This window comes from Melanostigma gelatinosum, assembly GCF_949748355.1.
Source record: "Melanostigma gelatinosum genome assembly, chromosome: 2".
Taxonomy (NCBI): domain Eukaryota; kingdom Metazoa; phylum Chordata; class Actinopteri; order Perciformes; family Zoarcidae; genus Melanostigma; species Melanostigma gelatinosum.
This window is the reverse complement of record NC_136635.1, coordinates 21,338,036-21,360,309: the sequence shown is the minus strand read 5'-3', so window position 1 is coordinate 21,360,309 and position 22,274 is coordinate 21,338,036. Positions and strand designations below refer to the sequence as shown.

The following is a 22,274-nucleotide window of genomic DNA, read 5'->3' as shown; positions in this document are numbered from 1 at the left end:
ACACACCACGCACTGGGCTGACACTGGTCTTTGCTTCCAAATGATCAAGTGGAAAATCAAGGGTGCTGCTCTGGAAATGCCAAATCTTTTTTTGTTCCCAATGCGAGGTGTTTTCTGACAAGGTGAATCACATCACCGGTTTTGAGACTGTTCCCCATACTGGCTTTGAAGGGCAACACACACTCATACAGACACACGAGTTCAGAGTGCAGACTCACGTTCCCAAACACTCCTCGTTCCTTCGTCCTTCCTTGTGCAAGAGCTCCACCTCCAGGTTTTCTGGCCTGTCACCAAACTGGTTCAAAGTGAACCTCTCTCTCCACTGAGGGTTGGACACTTTGCAGTGATTCTGAATAAAAAATGAGGTCAGAACATGGAACTCATTCACATGCATGTGCATTGCTGAGAGTAGCCATTCAAATACAGATAACACAGTCACAAAATGCTGATGCCCTATTTTCCATGTTGTGCTATAAATCATAGTACTGTCATACATTTAGAATATATTATTTCGAAATAAACCAGTGAACCAGTTGCAGTACGTCCAGATTTTCGAACTGACTTATATGAGTTTGATTTTCCAACAGATTGGTGTGTGTGAATGATTTGAGTCAGGAATCATCATCAGAAATTTGCATCGCACATGAAAGCATAAAAAGTAATTACTGTCATCTTGAACCTGCATATATGAAAAGAAAGGAGCGATGCGGCTCATTAGCATGTAGCTTTGATGTGTAATGGATGATGTTGCAGAATAGCAAGGCGATCATCAGTGACAGTAGCCGCAGCGCAAGAAAGGGAGCACCACTGCTAGACAGCATCCAGCTGGCAGGATGAGCAGTGATTAAAGCAACTCATGTCACACACCAAAATCCATTTTTATCTTTTTACATTGCCCTCTCTTCTACATGATCTGTGACCACATCAAAGATCATAAGGGCATTAAAACCCTAACATTTGCTCTTTTAAACAGTTTATTCTACAGCTGTATTCATTATTACTTTGGACAGTATGGTATGGCAAATGTGAATGCAAAACTAAATGCATAGTATCTACTGCATAAAATACATCATAATATAGAATGCCAATATCAAGGTAAATATACAATATTATTAATAAAGGCGTTCATAAAAAATGTCTGGTTTTAAACATTTCCAATATTTCATTTGAAACAACTCTATCACTTTGCATGTCGTGACCAAATACATTACGAGATAAGCATGATTACACACTTACAAAAGGAGAGGGGGAAATGACATGGGAAGGATTAGGGAAGAAAAATACGAGTTTAGAGGTTAAGTAATGAAGAAAAGTGCCGAAGATTAGAGGAGGAGGAGAAAAGGAGCAGAGGAGGGAGAGTCTGAGGAGAAGAAAAGAGAGTGGGGGGGAGGGAGGAGGGGAGGAGTGGAGAGGGTTTAAGAACGAGTACAATTCAAGAGGAGGAGGAGGGGAGCGGAGGAGATGAAAAGCATTAGTCCTACATCCAGTACCTTGCTTTTGTGTCTCTGCTCTCCCAGTCTGAAGCGAACAAAGAGCTGACCTCCCTGAGTGTCCAGCGGCAGTTCCTGACCCTCGACCAGAGTCACTGACACAACAGAAGTCCACAGCTGACTGTTCCTCACTGTCTCTGACTGACGAAAGCTCTGAGAAGAGCCTCCCAACTGGGATTTGAAACAAAGGAAAGGGGGGGGGGGGGGTAAAGAGATTCAGAATGCAAACAGCAAATTCATATGCAACACCAGAATATCTATTTACCAATCGGTTATCTTCATCTTATCTTTTATAACAACACATGCATGCATCATGTAGAGACAGGAACGACAGGACACAAAACACAAACCGGTGCAGTAAATAAAATGGGGATTCTACTGCGAAATGTTCACCAATAAAACACAAAGCTCATATCAGACAGCAACATGATCCGAATCCGAAGCACCCATCGGAGACAAGAAACGGAGACAAGAAAAGAGAATTGAATTGTCCCTTCAGTTCACTGAGAGATTAGGTAAAGCCTGCAGTAGCCACAATGCAGAGCAGCGTCTTTCTTCCATATATAATAGGGAGCCATATTCTGAGATAATTAGCTGAAAGCTTACACGAAGACACCACACTGTAGGGAGATATATTTAACCCAGATTCAATTAATGCAGATCAAGCTGACAGTGATGTCCTGTCTGAATCGGTTCTGCCACATGCACAGGAGGAAAATGTTTCAATTAACAGACCGCACTGAATGCACTTGGCAGAGTACAATTAGCATCTGGGACGTGCACACAGTGGCCAATTTATTAGGTACAACTGTTAAGTAATGACAACTACTACTTCCAAACGCGCAATCGTGGAGCTGCAACTCAATCAACAACCTTGGAGAGATAGTCTGGAATGAGCAAAGATGTCAGATGTGCCGAGTCCAGTACCACAGAAAGAGCTGCCCTAATAAACTACAGAAATGCATTCAGCAAACACCTCTCCCGTGAGAAGTCAGAACGCAACCACCACACTCATTTTATGGATATTGCTGGCAATCTTTTGTTTTGTCAACAATGCTAAAGTCTCAATACTTCCCTTCTTCCCTATAGCCTCTCTGTGGCACTCTGCCCCAAGACCATTGGTTCCTACTGGACCAAGGGTCATAAATATAGAATTTAATTTCCTTAAAGCGACACTTTTTGATGTTTGAAAAAAAAGAGAAGAAATAACATATACTTGAAAAGTCAAATTCATAAGCAATAATACATAGCTGTGCTCAATTCAAAACACTGCTTTTGCTGCCAGAGCCTCACTTCTGGTCTGGTCTGATCAGCAGATTGTGGCGGCTAACGTTAGCAAATCTTAGATAGACGTTGCTGTAGCTGACAACACGGAGTATAAGTTTGCTGACATTGTGACTCGTCTGTGCGTGCCCTCCTCTTACACGATGGGTCTGTCAAAAATTGCATACTATTCATATTAATTATGACGCAACATTCAGTCTGTAGTGCGTTTACACATGCATAGTATGTGGATTTTGTGTGCATGAGAAATCCCCCGATGTTGACTAGGTTAGCGAGAATTTCTAAATAAGAGCCGTGAGACCCCAGAAATGCATTGAACGACTGTCTGATGCCGGATCGCGAGACAGCTGGTTAAAAAAATAAAGTTAAATAATTAGAAATGGTAGCGAGTTATATTAAAAGGTACAGGTAAGAGGAACAACGCGGGGAGCTCACATATATAATGTACTGTCGAAAAAATATAGAATGTAGAACTAAATATTTAACACTAAAATCATTCATAACTTTTACTTACCTTGAGATAATACCGGAAAATATTAAATTGAGTGGAAGAGGTAATGCTGATTGACATTCATGATAAACTATTTCCATTTAACGGGAGCTCGGACCCATCGTTGCCATCGATACGGTCATGTGATGCACAGAATACGTATTGCTCCAGTTTACTTCAGCATACACCGTGTTAGTATGTTAATACGTTCTACCATCAATGACTCAACACATACTTAGTCTTCCTTTAAAAGGTGAATTCATTTCCAATAAAAGTATTTGGGGCAGCAGTTGTTGTGCAGAAGGGTTACTTTAAATGCACAACAAATTGAGTTGTGTATTGAGTCGACATGGGGAGAAAATAAATGAGTCAAGATGTGATTCTACTCAAAATGTGATATGCTTTATGCATACAGTATCTAAGTGACCACTGATTGTTAATGACTCAATATTTAATCTTAGAATTACTGAAGACGTTTGTCAGATTGCATTTGGTACAATAGACATATACTTTCTTCAATCACAAAATGGTCATTTGCTGCCCTCTTGTGAAAAATAGACAAAATGATCAACTATAGCTTTAACCCTAAACAACATGTTGGTCTCTCTCTTTTAAATTCGGCAGATATCTGTAGAATGCGGACCAAACAAATGGGATTTAACTTTATGTTTGCCTTGCGTGTTCCCTCCATCATACCGTAACACTTCGTTTTCTTTTTTGGGGCCACCGCTGCCGACAGGAGCATGCATGTTAGCAACAAAACAAAACGACACAGTGGTTAGTAGGACGTAGACAGGACTGCTTGGGTAAAACCATACATGTGCAATAAATACAATGCGCAACAAGTGTCCTCTGTGTTGTATATTACATTGCCTCTTTTGCTGTCTTCGTCTCTGAGTGACAGAGTCATGTCCACCAGCACGACCCCCATGTCCACCTCCAGGCTGTTCGGGTCGTCCAAGGGCAAAGACATCTCGTTGAGCCTAAAAAAAGAAAAGAAGAGAACAGTTCATCTTAAATTAAAGATATATTTCAGAGAGGGGCAGTCGTCGGTCATGGAGGGCGCAAATCTGAGAAGTAGTGAGATGATTTACAGGATAAGAAAGCAGAAAAACACATTTCTGCAACAACAAGAAAGGGGTTAGGGTTCTAAAGGATGATTTTACATGTGGAAGACTAAATAAAACGATCTCAATCTTTCATTAAAACTAAACTAAAACTCTGTTTATCTCTATGAATGTTTGTCTTTCAGGTTTTTCGACAACCAGCCGGCCGACGTAACACTTAGGTGTATTGCTCAGGACTCAAGGAAGTGCAGTGACCAGTGTGAAGTTGTTTGGATGAGCGAACAGAAAACTGTAAGCACCAACACACACGAGCCGAAATTAAAAGAGTAACAAACCAAAAGGGTTGAGACCCGCCGGCTTATTACAATCTGAAATGAAATTATACGGTCAAACAACATATTGGTCGGTAGCGTATTGCAGAGATATAATTATTAGCGGATATTTCAGCCAAGAAATAACAGTATAGAAATGCCAAAGACATGTACACTACAGAGTTTGTCCACTAGAGAGCACTGCCAAGTTTACTTTTCAACTGCAATCTGTCCCACTAAGTAGATATCATGGTTACAGTTCTCATGAAAAATGATAGGTTCAGGAATATTTATCAAAATATTTGTTATGTGTTCATATTTAAAAAAAACAACAACTAAATACTGATACATTATCATCAGAGCATTTTTAAACTCTCAAGAACCCAGTATCGCAATACACAATGCACCGTCCGACTGCTTCCAACACATAGTTGACCATTACGCTCTCACTGACACACTCACTTGTCCATCTCCAGATCCCCCAGGGTGACACTGGCGGAGCCCATGAAGTCATCAGTGGTCAGATCACGGTCGTATACCTGTGTCACGCCAAACACCAAGAGAGTGTTAATACAGAGAGCATCATGGAGACTATTAGTAATACAGTCGTGACACACGGTTGCAAATTGGTCTTCCCTGTTGCATGGCCCGGGAGCCGCACCAACATATGTATCACCTCTACTGCAGGACTCTCTATGTCAGACGAATACAACCGTAACACTCTCCTGTGGTAAAGCAATGAACCGTTAGTTACCTTGATGTACAGTTTCTGGGTCAGATCCTTCACAGGTAGGGAGAAGGTCTCATTCCATGATGGGTTGAGGTCTTTGTAAACCACTTTGCTTTTGTAGAACGTTTTCCCGTCCAGTTTGAATTTCACATAGGGGTCACTGGTACCTGACAAGGATTTATAAAGTACAGAACAATGCAGCTTGGATTATTTACTGAACCCTCTTGATGCTGTTGGTGATGGAGATCGTTTCTGCTACTGGGGGTTAACACATTGACTAACAGACCACACTGCAGCTGGTAATTCAGCCTGAATAATAATAATAATAATAATAATAATACTGCTTAAGGATCTTATTAGCTCAATTGATTAATCAGACCTAAAAGAAGCGATAGTGACAGCTTGACCGAATTTAGGACGTCACTGCGTCTCTTTTTCGCTCTGTCTTCCAAAAGCACGGTTGGCGTGTCATCGTGACTGCCAGTAAACCATACAGATGAAATGAGCCTGCTTCTAATTTCCAACCTAGGTTTCTAAATAGCCAGTTGCCCTCGTTGCTTGACTTCTGAGTAAATGTACAGGTTTCTAGTAAGAGGGAGGACCAGCCTGCTCATAGTGTCATCTCTAATGCGTCTCTATGGAGGATGTGGTTTCTTTCCTCCGCAACCGATGGGACCACAGCTTCCTGAATCAATAGCCAATCAGATGTCGGCTTCCACTGTGAAAAAGTGACTGCAGCTGAAAACTTTGTTTGAGTGAGTATTAGCGTCTCATGACTACTGTATCACATGCGGGGAGGACAATGTGTGATGGCGACTGTACCGGGATTGTGAATGCAGCATATTTTTTCAAGAAAGTGTTTTTACACTTTTTACATGTAATAATTTTCAATTCGAGGGAAAGCTAGTAAAATCGGTGACTTCTAGCTATTCTGTCGATCGACCAGCTGAGGGCAGCAATCCATCATGAACAGTTTATGAACCATCAGAATCAGAAGATATTTTCAGATTCTCTAAATGTCAACAGAAATAGACATAAACCGTAAACGAGGAGAACAAAGCTGGACAACGGGTAAAACATGCCCATCAGCAAACAGCATTCAGAGCATGCTACGCATGCAGCTGATATGATCTGATCAAAGAGCACAAATAAAAGCGTTGGCAATGCACTGCTTTCAAAGGACTACGGTCTTAACGATAATGCAGGGGAAACCAAATCCTCCTGCGCCTTGATCCTCCCACAATCATTTTCTGCATTATCTTTTCACACAGAGCCTGGTTGTGTGAACACAAAGCCACACAAGAGAGAGAGAGGAAATGGAATCCAAATACATGCCTAGAGTGAAAGATCTGCTGTAATGAATGCAGGGCGCGGCTCAGACAGGTTCTAATATGCAGTGTGGAATCCTGCCCCGGCTGTTACTGGAGCTCCACAGTCAACCCGACACTCGGCCGTCTTGGGTGTCCCTGGAGTCAATGACGTTGCGTATGATCAAACAGACACTCCTGGCCATCATTAACCAGCCAAGGCTAAACACACAAACTGGGGTCAATGCAAGCGAAAACAGTGTCAGGTTCACACGTCAGAGCACTCTGCTGGGCACCAATGGTCTTAAAAGTCTGGTAGGTGTAGGAAACCAAACTGCAATAAGGAAAGAGGAGATTCTAAACTACTTTTTCGATGATGTCTGTGTTGTGTCAGACGTGATACAGCACACGGCAATTTTGAAATGACGATGAGTGCAACACATTCAAGCACCAGTTGCAACACGAGTGCGAGAACGCAAAAGGGTAGACAAAATGAATATGAGTGGCGGCATTTTACTCACTGGGGCAGAAATGTACATGATACATGATGACATAGGTGACAAACTGTAAAAAAAATAATTAAAAAAAATAATTAAAAATCGTGTCAAAAGAGACAGGAATATAAGAATAAGACCAATGTGAAAAAGTTGATCGACTAGCAGGGAAGTTAAAATGATGAAGTTCACACCAAACTACTATTTTAAAGCGATGCATGAAAAGGATTGTAATTCCACTCGTACACTTCTCATATTGTGCTTCCTTCTGTATCATGTCCATCCTGCATCGACACAGCCAGCTTCCCTGTTCAGTAATGTTGATTTAGTGTTGTTTGAATACAGACTACATGCGGACATGAATACACAAAGGAAGATCGACTGTGTGCATTCAATTATTCCTTTGTAATATGATCCGTGTCCTTTTCTTGCAATTCCGTGTTGTGTAACATCATCATCATCATCCTCATCATCACACAGACAGATGAATAAGCCAATACAGTGGGAGTTGTTGCTAGTGATAGCATTACTGAGAGTGATAGTGTTGCTGTCGGTGCGGTAGTTGTAGTATAAGTAGCGGTGGTGAGATGAGGTTCTTACCACAGCGGTCCCTGACGACCAGGTTTCGTCCTTCCTTCAGGTTGATGGTGAGCAGGAAGGACCTGAGAGGGTCCCGGACGTTCTCCGACACATTCGGGGACTCGTTGCCCATCTCAGACTAGACACAAGACGATACATTACCATTATTAGTTTTATTACAGCGAGCAGTACATATGATTACAATCTGACTTTCCGAACAAGTTTCAGGGCGGAGTCTAAAACCAAACTCTTTTTAGACAAAACTATGGAAGTACTCCACCACAAAATATGCAGATTACAAATCTGGCCAGACATCGCTAGCTTTCAGTACTCGACAGCTTTTGATGGTTGCTACAGACACATTTCGGTCGGTATTTTAAAAGTAGAGAGTTGGATTTTAGCCCAATGGGGGCAAAAAAGTCACAATCTTTTCTCTCCATATGTTTTCATCTTTAATTTCCACAATCTCTTTCAGTAGTGTTGTCATATTTTGCTATATTTAAGTCTCATGTTCTTCTGCAACTCATCTGTAAACTCACAATAAGCTGTCATTAGAGTTTAAGCACATAGGGAGAGTGTTCATTTGGTACTTGTTTATTATAACGATAATGTAAAATGATGCGTAGCGTCCACATTGGCTCTCGTTACACAAGCCGATCCTGTAAAACGAAAGCTGTTCTGGGCTTTTTTTCACAACATTCTAACATAAGACTGTCACTTGGTTCTACTTTGATGAATTCATTTCAAAGTCAAAAGTTCTTCACATACTGGAATTTACCCGTTGAATTAGTTCTACTGTTGCTTTTGATACAATAGAAAAGGCACACTCTCTGGAAGGCCGCATGCCGGTTGTATGCCATCTGTGTTTCATGTCCATGCAATGGATTATTTAAATCACTACTAAGCCTCTCCAGCAAACCATGTATCTTTCAGAGAATAAACCTCTGGTTGTCCCTTCATGTCCTGAACACGACACAATAATCCGGAATTAAACTTTGACACGAGTGTCTGTCAGCCAGCGCAATACGTAACAACAAAAAGAAAAAACACGATGACAGTGACTTGACAGAAACGGTCAGCCACAGCGACACATCTGTAGTAGACAACATGGTAAATAAAATCAAAATGACATCAGTTCAACAACACAGAGTCTATTCAAATTAAAGAGCGGAACTTACATTTTGGCTGTCCCCGTCTTTTAACCCGTGACCGTTGAAATCATGATTATCATATTGCGGAGACAAAGATAAACACATTTCATAACTCTATCATGTGATCTACGACAAGTACTCTGAAAAAAACTAAAACTCCCAGTTGATGAAAGAGAAAAGTTTCAGTGTGGTGATCGGTGAAGAGCTTCAGGAACTTAACTCTCTTTGGCAAATTCTACCGCCAGCACAAATCGTCTGAACGTTTATTAAAAATTCCTGAATCCTGAACACCATTACACCAGAGAACACACTAATAATCTGCCCTGTTGTTCAGTTTAAAGCCACTACAACTCTCCCGTTGGGCCTTTTAATCCGGCCCGTCAGATATTGGTACAAAATTGCCCAAAGTATAATAAAGACTAGGGCTGGGCAGTATACCGTTTTTTTATTTCCAGTATGATATGAATTCTTCACACACCATTATACCGGTGCATAGCCGAAACAACTGCTGTCTGCTTTCAACAGGCAGCTAAACGTATTCTTTGCCGCTGTCAGCGCTAGTTCTCTTATATGTATTGAGAGGGAACTCTAGTCATGGTGTGGGGGGCTGGATTCACCCCACAGAGAGGAGGCCTGAGCGCATGGTCTAACTGCGGTTTACTTTAGAGACGCTGCGATAATAAATCTACCAAAACTGGTTTACAGTTAAAAGGAATTTAATCCTACTGAAGCAAATACAATTATACAGTGAAGTACACTACTTCTATGGAATATGAAACAATAAAACGAACGAAAAACCCTCGTGCAAAAAAACTCATCTTTAGCTCTTCAGCCCGTAAAAACATGTGTCTCCGCTGAGAGCCAGACCAAGATTTACAGAAACCTCCCACATCCGGTTTGAAACCCCTCCCCTTTTGTCTATCTCAATTCCTATTGGCTAACTTCCAGGAACCAGGTGCACGCTGTAATCGCCTGTCTAAAGACTCTCTGTCCCTTCATTCTTAACACATTCAATGACTGTCTGTTATGGCTTAACCCTTCTATGATAAACATTCTATATAAAATATAAGACTTTGCAGCTTTTGGCGAAAGCTTAAATGCTAGGTACAGCTCGCTCGCGAGCCTGCTTGCTAGCACAACAGTCTGCTAACAGCTGGGAGAGGCTCCGTCGCTCCAGTAATGTTACATTAAAGAACAGAACAGAGCGATGCAGGATGAACAAAGACAGACCGGAGATGCACCGATAGAGTTTGACACATATGCAACGCTGATTACCGTAATATGCGTGGTATTTGTTATAAATGTACGTTGGTGCAAAGAGGGTGATAACAAGCTGTACAGGGAGGGGCTTAGGACCCAGGGGAATGTAGGTGAATGAAACAGGAAGAAACGGAAGACACGCCACGCAAACAGCTGTTCACCGCTCGTCATGATCCTGCAGACCAGTGATTCTCAACTGGTGGTTCGTCGCGGACCCGTTTTCAGAGGGTCACGGGACTTTTCTTTATGCAGCGGAGTTATTCACGCTCCTTTCTAGCATTTACGGCACTTGTTCAGCTGGGCAGGAAAAACACAGACCAATGCGTTGTAAATCACATCACGTGAAGCAGTTTAGCCAATAAAATAAGGGTATTCTGATACGTTTCCTGACGCTAGTGAGATGCACCCACACCGTGACACAGGGAGGAGAGACAAGGAAAGGCTTTACAGAGCAGAGCTCTGATAATGTTAGATGTGACAGTTAAATATTTGTATGATCCCTTCAAAGAATCAAACTGCTAAACAGACCACAGTCATTAACCTTTCCACGAAAAACTCTGTGTCAAAAATGACTGCTTAAATAAGTAAGCGCATGATAAAATATGCATTTATGCAATAAAAGAAAATACCGTGTAACACCTCAGATCTGTTCTGAGAATTGCCACAACCAAACTGACACCAAACGTTGACGCACTGGTTAAAAAGGGTGACCAACAACACGGTTCCCACTGAAATTAAATGCAAGTTACTTTTTAGGTCATGGCTTTTACTTGTAATTTATATTAGTTCACACAAACACTCCATTCATCTGCTACTGGCCCGGCCCGTCTGTCAAATTTTAAAACTCAATGTGGCCCCCGAGCCAAAAAGTTTGGCCACCCCTGCTCTAAATCATGAGGAACAACACTCAATTTGTTTTTGATGAAATAGTTTTAAAAAAAGGTATAGAATTATTCCCTTGTCGCAAAACAGGATAAAGTGCATATGTTGCAACATCACTACTTGTAGTGAATTGTTAAAATACAATGTAATTCAGATATTATGCTAAACATCAGCATGCCAACATGCTGATGTTTAGCAGGTATGATGTTAGTTTGTTGTTTCAGCATGATACGACTTGCTATCAGCACCAAACACAAAGTACATCTGACGTTAATGAGAATATCAGTTGTAAAAAGGTATTTTGGTCACAAAGCAAAGTATTAAAAAAAAAACATATTTTGATCAGCACGATGAAAAGCTAAGGGACAATCAACGGGATTATAAATGACATAATAGTATACTAGTATAGAGTATATTACAATCTCTTTAACTTAGAATATAAAATAAAAAAGAATTTCAAAATGTAAAAGGATTTATTTAAAGAAGAATCACGTATGTTTTTCACTTATTATAATTTAGTAACAGTTTATTTATCGCAATTTTATTAATTTAATAAGTAATATAAACAATGTATTTATCTATATAAATGGATATTCTTGTTTCTCTGTACAATTATATTGAGTATATGTCTGCAATATTTGTATATTTTAATGCTTTTCAACAAAGATAAAACAAAGGGATTACAATTCATAAGGGGAACATGAGGCGTGCATTCTTTTTTTCATTCATTGATTGAAAACAATCCATGAACGTAGTTTATTGATCTGACTCAGATGTCATGTTAGAGCTAGCGATAGACGTGAAGTTTCGGCTGTCAGCACCACTTGGGCCAAACAGTAACTCATCCATTCATGAATTCAGTTACTACTCGCTCACCATTAGCCTATCTGCCACCTGTTGTCCACGAGCAGGCTAAGTGGCATCTACCGAGATCACTATAACCCATCCAGATAGAGAAAGAGGACACTTAATGCTAAAACTAAATAAAAGGTAATATTAACATGTGTCACATTAACAGCTGTTAATATTTATATCTAAAGAAATGAGCAGAACCTGAAAAAAGGTCGCTGATATTACCTGTTGATTACTGATTTCATACCTCATGAATGACTCGACAATATTATGTAGTCTGTGGTGAATTAACAGCTGTGGATCACCACAACGTGAGAAATGTGTGAGCATGCCAGTTTGGCAACCATGCTGTGAGACAATGAAAACACATACTGGTATTTTGCAAAGTGCTGCTGGAGACTATTGATTTTGGAGGGACCTCTAAATTTGATAATCTCATGGTTTAATCTACCTCCTGCAAATTAAACTTTGCAAGTGTTCAATGTAAATACAGCCAACACCCACCAATGTACACAAAGCAGCCAGTTGACTCAGCCTGTACATGCATGTCACAGCACACAAATACTACACCAGCTTATTCTACCATCATGTTCACTGTTAATGATTCTACAAACAACTTAAATATAAAATGAATCCAAAGCCAAAGTTTGGAAACACAAATATTTTTCTGAACGCCACCACCCATGAAGTTTAAACCTTAAATACATTATATAAACTTGTTTGTGGGACTGATCAGTTGTTTTTTTTATACCGATTCAACATTTCAAATGTTCTGAATGAGTCTGTACCTGTGCGCTGTCCTGGGACACGTCCACAGAGGGGGGGTCTGGGCTGTACACGGTCATCATCTCCGGCAGGGCCAGCTCCTCGGGCTCTATGACCCCGGCAGGTCTGTAGTTTGTCTCTGGAGAGCTCTTCTCTTCCACGCAGAGACTGCTGAATGACTCCTGGGAGGAAGCCCAGTCCGTGCAGTCTGCAGGAACACTCCTCCCGGCTCCTCCACCAGCTGCTCTCATCATCAGGCCACTCCCCCCTCCTCCCAGGTCTCTAGCAGGCTCGACAAGTGGCGTGGAGGGGCTGCTGTAGCTGGGAGAAGTGTACTGTTGGACCTGCAAGCTGGAAGAGACGGGATCGTACTGCTGCCTCATGTCGCGCATGTCGGGAACAGAGGAGCTCATCCGATGGTCCATGGTGTGTTCGAGCTGAACGAGATGCTTGCTCGGGCTCGTCTTGCCTCGACGGAGGTGTGGCAGCATCTTCTGGCGGAGATGCCGAAGTATGCCCGGCTTCTTGGAGTCCATGATGGGAGGGCGTTTCAGTGGGCGTCTAAGATCTGGACATCACCGGCAGCTAGAGCACAAAAGACAAAGAGGGAGGACAGGAAGTCACTTTCATATCCATAGCTGCGACTGACAAGAGCTGCAATTTATCAGTGTCTGTTTCATGTTCTTACAATTCCACACATTAAAAATTGGCTCAGAAATTCTCAGTCAGACTAAAATATTCTTCTGTTTTTTCCACAAGTAACTCACATGAATTGTTACGAACATGCAATAAAGCTCTACTAGGTCTTGATCAGCCATCAAATAATTACAACCATTCAAAGGATGACTGTGTATGTGGAAATGAAAAAAAATTGATTTGATTTGAAGGTGACTTAAATCAATAGTGAGACTCTCTGAGATTCTGGGAAATATGCTTACTAATAATATTTGCTTCCTTGTATTTTAAATGTGAAGCTAACAGCCAGCGACCGGTTAGCTTAGGTTAGCATAAAGACTGGAAACAGCTAGCCCTTCTCTGTCCAAAAGGTAACTGAAATCTGCCTCTAAAGTTCATGAATAAACAAGTTATATCTTGTTTATTAAATACGTACATAAACCAAAGTGAAAACCAAAATCAAGTATTAGTTGAAGGTGGGACTATTTCTTGCGCAGGTGTAGAGACTTCCTGCAGTCTCCGCTGGTCACTTGTCAATGCACTCGGCCAAGAAATAGTCCCACACATAACCCAGCATGAAACCACAAGGTGTCACTTTTCCACTTTTAAACAAATGAGATATAACGTGTATATGAGGTTACCGTTAGCCGTTTCCCCCCATTTCCAGTCTTTATGCTAAGCTAAGATAAGCTAAACTAAGCTCTAACTCTAGTCAAGAAAGGAAATATGCGCATTTTCAATAATATGTAACTATTCCTTTAAGTACTTGAATTGTTTGTGAGTCATTCCTCAAACGTGTGGTCATCACGCCATATGCATCCATAATCACCTTCACCAATACTCAGTGGTTACCTTTACATCAAAGCTCGAAGCAATCAACACCTGCTCTCAATTCAGGAGCAGATGCTTTGATAACAAAAGGCTGCTGTGATGCTAATGTCAGAATCAGAGCATGCTGCATATTAACAGCAGAAATCACATTATCAGCTCTCGGAATAGAAACTAAAGAGTAAAAAAGCAGGAAGGGAACTGGGAGGTAAGGAAAATTCTGCAGCAAACATCAATGTAAAGAGTCTGCTGAAAGGTTGATGATCAACTCATGTTGCCCAAGACGGTGATAAAATAATAAATCATTGTTCTGGGTCCAATGACAGCAGATTTCAGAAATACAGACCATGCAACACACCGCAGCAACCAGATTACAACATGTAGCGCTGAAACAAATTCCAATTAATAACTGCAAGGACGTAATCAGTAAAATGTCAGATAACAATATTTTTCACATAGAGACTCTTTTTCACAGCAGACATTTTGACCAGTAGGAACAAGTGTTAATATTAATACGTATAATATTAACATTGCTTCTGTTCCATTCAAGTGTTCAGGTCATTGTAACAGTGAGTCAGCAAATGTATCATTCACGCCTGTGCTTCTTCTACTGTGACATGTCAAAATGTCTTCGATTAAAGGACACGTGACTGTAAAACACTCTGAAAGCTTCCTGGCAAATGAGCAGCAGAGAACATTGTAAAGTACGGTGAGGAGGGTGAAGGATGGTCCAGGGTTTAGAGAGGAAGTCTTTCAACCAGAATCTATGTATTCTCTTACAGTGGGCCACAGACCAGACCATCATTATGATTACATTAGTAAGGGGTATGCATAGACTATACTCTCCCTTTGTGTCAAGCATTATAAGTGAAGTCATATAATTATCGTCATTTCATTCGATTAGATGTATGACAACATCAATTCTCTCCTTTGGATGGAGCTGTTTTTTGACCGTGGACCCACAAATAACATACGTTAGTTGGCGAGCAACACACACAATCTGTGGGAAAGACTGCGGACCATCTCGACCGCAAAGGTCCTGAAGATCAGCTGCGTCTTTCAGATGCGACTCTGAACTAGTTTTCATGCAGCTGTATGTAACCTCATTAAAAGAGCATTTCATTCGAAATGAGAGCGGCCACGAAATATACGCACCAGATAGAAACGGCTCCGTCCACTGTCAATCAAAACGAAGCAACCCGTCAACCAACACGGTCGTAACGCCCTAAACTACACCCATAGCATGTGCTGTACTACACGTTGTCATATGTTACATTTACAGCGTGTAGTGTTATAAAGAAAGACTGCAAGGCAAACACGATTGGGAGAATGTGTGTACTATTTAATAACACTGCTAATTGTTTTTTCCCCCTCCAATTAGAAATTACTTTTTTTCATAAACTTACATATCAAAGACAATTCGTGACCTTTGGGTAAATCATGTAGGCTCCACTGAAATGCTCCTACAATCTTTCCAGACCATGAGATGTGGTTGACATGAGATCATCTCGTTATCACCGTTTGTTACACTACTGCTGTACATTATGCTGCCTTGTTTATGCAGAAAATACAAAGTGTGTGTGAAGTGTTATTTAAGATTCAGTTCAAAATGTCACTTGCTACTTCATTTGGCCACATTAACACCACACATGAGACTCACAGGTCCGAGCTTTTGGTTAAATCAACACCACATGTGCTCTCGTAGGTGTTATTTTATCTGCGACAGTGCAGGTTCAAAATAAATACAACAATAGGTCGTAAAAAAAAATAAACATATATTTGACTATATTACGTGTGACTCGGGGTGACGGAGGAAGTATTTCATGAACTGCTTTGCATTGATTATACTGTGCAGGTATTCTGTCCACTCTTTTGGAGGTTTTCCAAATGGGATTATCGGTAGAAACAAGGCGTGACTGAGCCACTACAATATCTTTTATGGCTCGTTGTTCCTGAAACTGTGTGTGTGTATTCAGCTGACTCATCAGTCATGCATTCACAGTTCACCCACTGCAGCGTCACTCCCATTATCTAAAACAATATATTTTAAAATGAGATGACCAAACAAGCAGATCCCTGCCATACAAACAGCAGCAGTACCTGCCCAAGAGCTGCTGCTGACGGACCCTGATCTTGTAAAGCAACGGCCCCCATAAGCCTCTTACTGGCCTCATACTATGTATGCGTCGCCATTAACTGCGGCCATGTTATCAGCTGGTAGGAGGAAGTGGAGGAAGGGAAGGCGGCGAGGTGGCAGATTTAAGAACCAGACAAGAATCAGTGTTGACAAAAACAGGCAGAGGTGATGACAGACGCCAAGAAGTGAAATCGTATCACGTTTCAAAACGTGACACGTGATCTCAGACCCTGATAAGCAAAGTACAGCATAAACAGAGTTTCACTGAAATATGTTGTAGATTTTAGTATGCACAGCTAGAGGTGGGCTGAAGTATTTCCCCCAGGATTTAGTCTACAACCACTTATCGCTATATCTAGTTTGGAGAAAATTTGAAAATTTGAAATATAAGGACTCAGATATACCAAATTCGGAATCTTCCAGCCTGACCCAAATACAAGGATTAGATGGATCGCTGACAGCGTGAGAGAGGAAAAAGGATGACGGCCACTGACAGCAGCCCGGACTGCAGTTATTCAAGTGACGGTCGACTGAGAGGAAAAATGTGTCTAAAGTAAACAAGTTTGTCGTAATCTACCTGTCCACCCGTGTATCAACAGACACAGAGTGTTGAAAGGGTTCCAACATTCTGAGGTAAAAGCATCTCTAATCAATAACTTTTCTATTGACAATGGAGCAAATGAGGATGTGTTAAGTGAAAGTGGCTGCTCATGGTGACAAATAAAGACATTTTTACCCAACGCAGAACTACGTGTTGAAGCATCGGCCGCAGCAGGAAGCTGTTTTCAGGAAGGAAACTCTAACGACCCACTTTACCCGTTACCTGCCCAGAGCCCAACAACAGACAGGCATTAACAAAGAGGAGAGTGTACATTTGACAGGTGAGAAATAATAGGACAAATACATGATAATGTTGCTCTGGGTCAGCTGAGTGTGTGAAGAAGTTTACCATATCAACATTATAAAGGTTTCAATATGTCAATGTTGTAACTTGTTTACGCTACACCCCAAGTGGCCAAAACAATCAATGAATGCAGGTTTAACCAACATCTTTCTGTACTCGGTGTTCATGTTCTGTTCAACCTTTCATTCGATTTTTTGACAACAGCAGGTGATTGAGACAGGATTTAAAGTGATGAAGCCTGGGGCACACAATCTTTGTTTTTTCCAGATTAAAACTATTAAATATAGCCATGATTCTTCTACTGCTATTTTGAATAACTGTGTGATCAGTTCGGGCCAATGCCACGGTGACCTGGTAATTCAGAAAAGGAGCCCCGAAGGGAGCGCCAGTCTGTAGTTCCAGTTTGACAACAAGACATTTGAATGTCTTCTACCCGGTCACAAACAAACCAGTTCAAAAAACATACCAAGAGGGTGAATGGCCTACATCTCTCCGCGCCGTTGCATTTTGTTTGCAGGGTGTTTCGCTACTCACACTCACAGCATCTTACAATCAACTTATATTAAACTAGTTTAATAACTAAGTAACTAAGGGGCGCAAAGTGGAGAAACGTTTAGCAGATGTTTTAGCCAAATGTTTTATTTATTGTCAGTTCAAGCCAACATCTCCATCACATAGTTGTTCTCAAGCACACTTTGGTTACTGACCTAGACTGTAGTGCTTGGTGCTCTGTACACAGCAGAGTCAAACAATCAATAAACCATAAGTCCCAACATCCTTCACAGTTCCGGTTATGGACTTTCACACCAGCTAGAAGGATTAACAGAGAGCATCATGGGAGCACGAGATGACCACAGTAACCATGTGTACCGTACTACTGGAGCGTCACTGGACCTTTGATTTGACTAGAAAATGAGCTAAGCTGAAATTGTGTAGCGTAGGTGTGGTCCCAAAAAGATTAACAGTCCACTGCTGATAAAGCAGGGCCCTGGTGTAAGTATGTGATGGAGATATACAACCAGATGGCCACACAGCTGAGTGGGCCATGATATTCATTTGAACTGCCAGTCAAGCCAGAGGGGGGGGGGGGGGGGGGTCAGCCAGACTTAACCTGGACTAAGCAGATACTATGTGGATGTGGATGCACAGACTCCACAGCTGGCCGGTCAGAAAAGCCTCCATTCCAATTTGTTAATGGGGAGAACTACACTTTCAGAAAATCCTGATTTAAAATGTGATCTTTTTCAAGTTTAATTAATCCATCCTTTCTGCAGACAACCTTGTCCAGAGAGCCGGTCTCACTGACCTCCCTCGCATCACATGTTTGTCGTTTATCTGACTCTCTCACGTAAAGAGAAACTAGATTTGGTCTCGTAGATCGGGACGTACGAGCAGCCAGGGGCGCAGAGCTCCAAAAGGTCTCGGCGTTAAACAAACACGGCCTTAAACCGGACAGGATAATGGATGAAACAACTTATGAAGGAAAACACAAAATGACCACGACTATAGTGCAGTAAGTAAGCTAAAAAAAAAGAAAGTAAGCACGCTAATAGCATCTGTTGATCGTAGAAAGTGACGGTAATATATCACATGGGAGCAGGACAGAAGACAACAAACACACACCAGTTACATAAAAATCATATTCTGTACAAAAAAATAATTCTATAATTCTATGTAATAAAATGATATATTATGACATGCATCCACTCATATTACACATTACTGGGGTACTAGAACATAAACTGAAAATATATATGTTTGTGTTTGTATTGCCACCAATCTTTGTGGGAAAATGATGAGCTTCTGCATGCGGTCAGCTCCTCAGCCACTGTTATTACACGTGCAGGAGCAGGCTGAGACATGTAAGAACACCGTGTCTGTCTACTGCAGGGTCACCACCATTCCAATATAGAAAGACACAGATTTTTACTGAAAGAAAATCGGATGGTAGCGTTGTAAAGTGATACTCGCTTAATCCGTTGTTAAACACAACTTTTTTTTAGAGACCTAAAGATGAACAAGCAAGGACTTTGTCTGCCTAAGATGGATGGATTTGAAATTACCTCTGTGCGAATTCTCATTGTGATAGCAACTAATAGATAATTCCATACAAAACTGATAAGGTAGCAGTTATAAAGACCTCGTTGCTTCTGTGGTGTTATTTTCTGAATTTGTTGGGAAAAGTTGAGCAAACGCATCACAGCCCTGTCAGAACAAGACAAGAAGCTATTTCCTGAAACTATTTCACAGCGTGTAGTTTCCACACTTTGATAAGTGGACGGCTGAAGTTTACTGCAGAACACACACAACCCAAAAAAAAGGAGAGAAAAAAACTCGCGCTTCAATGACAAATCAAGAGTTCCACTGGATTTCAAACTTGTCTGGTGGTTTCAAGTGTTTGTACGCTGCATAAACAATACATGTGGGTTGATCAGATGATGGAATTTCTGTGGGGAAATACCCTCTTTAAGTTGACAAAGAGGTTAGTGAAAGTTGGTTATTTAACCTAGAAATCCTCAAAAATGAATCCTGTAGACCAGGGGTCTCTAACTGGCGGACCGGCTCCGGACCCAGACGCAGTTGCATCCGGACCCAGGACCTAAAATCGATATTTCGGAATCACACATATTAGGCAGCGAGTTTGTACTTTAACCGGAGCATCTTATTCAGCCGTTACGGTACTTGTTCAGCGGTGCAGGAAACACACCGACCGATGCGTTGTAAAGCTCAGCCAATCAAATGAGTATTCTGACACGTTCTCTTACTCGAGCGAGGATTTCACACACCGTGACACACGGGGGAGAGACGAGGAAATAGAAACAAGAGCAGGAAAATTGCGCAATTCAGAGAAGTTATCTCACATGACGTTCTCCAAAAAGAGAAACGTGTTCAGAGAGAATATAATTTATAAGCAAGAATGAACAGACTCTTCTATGTTAATTCTTCCCACAGGCAGTGTGTCATATGTTCAGAAACCGTAACTGTTGATAACTATTGATCACTATTGAAGCGCACTACGAGGCAAAGCACAACTCCTTTGAACAAACGTACCCACTCACATCTAAATGAAGACACAGAAAATAAACCTAAGAGCCCAAAATTATCAGAATCCTAACGCATGAGTTCACTGACCAACAATGATGTTAGAGAGAGGATAGAGCTGAAACAAGTGTTAATAACCACAGATAAAGATCATGCTCACTGATTTCTCTTTTTAGATGACAAAAATATAATATTGTGGCTTTTTGATTGACATCACTTCACACATGAATGAACTGAATTTAAAGCTGCAGGACAATTCAGTGAAATACATTTTTCTAAAATGAATTTCTTTATTTTAAGATGCACATTCTTCAAAAGCTTTCTGTTTTGTCAGTTATTCTTTAATCCAGCCATTATTTTACTTGAAATGAGAAGAACTTTTATTTATGTATTATTTATAATCCATCCAGTTAAATTTGAAAACTGAGAATAATAATTTGTTAAAATATAATTGATGTGTACTTTCTTTATTTGATTTGACAGTTGTTGACTACACAGAGACGTTACTACTACTAGGCTTCTTGAATGTATGGCATATATGGCACTAAATAGCGCTGCTCTGTAAGAAAAAGACCAGACCAGTCTCCATGTAACAACATCTCGCATTTGATATTATCCTGCTCATCCGAACATATTAATTATATTAATGCAACTCAAAATCTTAAGTGAGTCGATGGGGGGGGGGGGGGGGTTAAAACCATTGACATCAAACGTCACTGTTGCAACTTCCTGCTGCGTCCATCACATACTGGAGACCTGGTGGTCCAGACCAGCCTACTATCTTCTATTCAAGTTGTGTTTGTTTCTTCTCGTCGACCTGGAAACTTAAAAAATATATATATCCTGTTGCGCAAGTTTTGAAAGTTTTCCAAAACCAAACAACACATTAAACATCATGCCTCTTTCCACGCACATGTAAGCAGGAGAGAGGCAAAACTCCCACGAGGTTACAAGAACTTCAATGTTACAAGGAGTTCAAATGGGGTCTCCGAGCTTCTCACCTGTCCGCCGGAAATGTTTCCGGACAGGAAGGAGGCTCACCTGACGAGCCCCACGGCAAAGACCACCACAGGTAACTAAACTCGTTACCTTCCTGCTTCCCCCTAGAAAAATAAAGTACTGGTTGAACTTTTACCTTTTTTCCCCGCTGTTAAGAGCCTCTGACGACTGTTTTCTCTTTCACCTCATGGCTGCTAAACATTAGGGTTAGAAAAACGATGTCAGCCGCTCCGACCATCGATCGTGATGTGTGGCTTTGCTAGATTTCCTCCTCTCCGTGGGAGCGTCAACACAGCAAAGCAGACACACCCTCTGTTAGATTAAGACCTTCAAAATAAAAGCCCTGCCCACGAGCACGTGCACCACATATAAATAATATAAATAAAGCCCAAGAAAGATGTGGAAAATGGAAATAATTCGAGTAGGCTGACGCTTAGCCTTTCAGAGGAAATGATTGTATATTATCATACAATTTGCCGAATGCACTGCAAACCATTGCAAAACATTGATTTTATTTGCTAAATAATATTTCTAGAGCACTCTTTTGTGGCTCACACAAACCTAATCCTTTTCTCAAACAGCCGTTTTGCTCTCATCATTCCCATTAACCTTGGCCTGCATGGTTTTCTCTTTATCTGAACGAGTATAATCCCGTTGCTGTGAGCATTAAAGTGTGTGCTTTAATCACTGACCACTGTGCCAAATGTATAACAGACATACGACCGTATCAAATAATATTCTGTCGGACTATTTATTTCATCGGTGCTGCTTGAGGAAAAAGATAAATTACTTTTCTTTTCTCCGAGTCTCACAACCAATCTCTATACCCACTATCCTAGAGCATCATTTATTCGTGGCAGTGAATGAGCCATAATGCCACCAGACAGAGGTGTTACACATTACACCTCTCACATCAAACTGCCGCCGCGTGTTCTGAATCCTCAACCTCTCACTCCTTTTATATCTTAACTCTTGATGGGTAAATGATCTGTACTTTTCTAATCTTCCGACCACGCTTTAACACGAC

At 41.1% G+C, this 22,274-nt stretch overlaps 1 protein-coding gene across 1 annotated transcript in view; it reads right to left on the bottom strand.

Moving 5' to 3' along the window:
- LOC306795324 (multiple C2 and transmembrane domain-containing protein 2-like) overlaps positions 1-21,496 on the bottom strand; it is a 36,836-nt gene extending 15,340 nt beyond the window's left edge. Inside the window, exons 1-8 of the mRNA XM_079293802.1 lie at positions 21,384-21,496; positions 12,686-13,247; positions 7,774-7,891; positions 5,397-5,539; positions 5,105-5,181; positions 4,133-4,247; positions 1,491-1,661; positions 219-349 (exon numbers count right to left, since the gene is read on the bottom strand). Of these exons, the coding sequence (XP_079149928.1) occupies positions 219-349; positions 1,491-1,661; positions 4,133-4,247; positions 5,105-5,181; positions 5,397-5,539; positions 7,774-7,891; positions 12,686-13,198 (1,268 nt within the window). The 5' untranslated portion in view covers positions 13,199-13,247; positions 21,384-21,496. The remainder of the gene's footprint in view (positions 1-218; positions 350-1,490; positions 1,662-4,132; positions 4,248-5,104; positions 5,182-5,396; positions 5,540-7,773; positions 7,892-12,685; positions 13,248-21,383) is intronic.
- Positions 21,497-22,274: the final 778 nt, after the last annotated feature.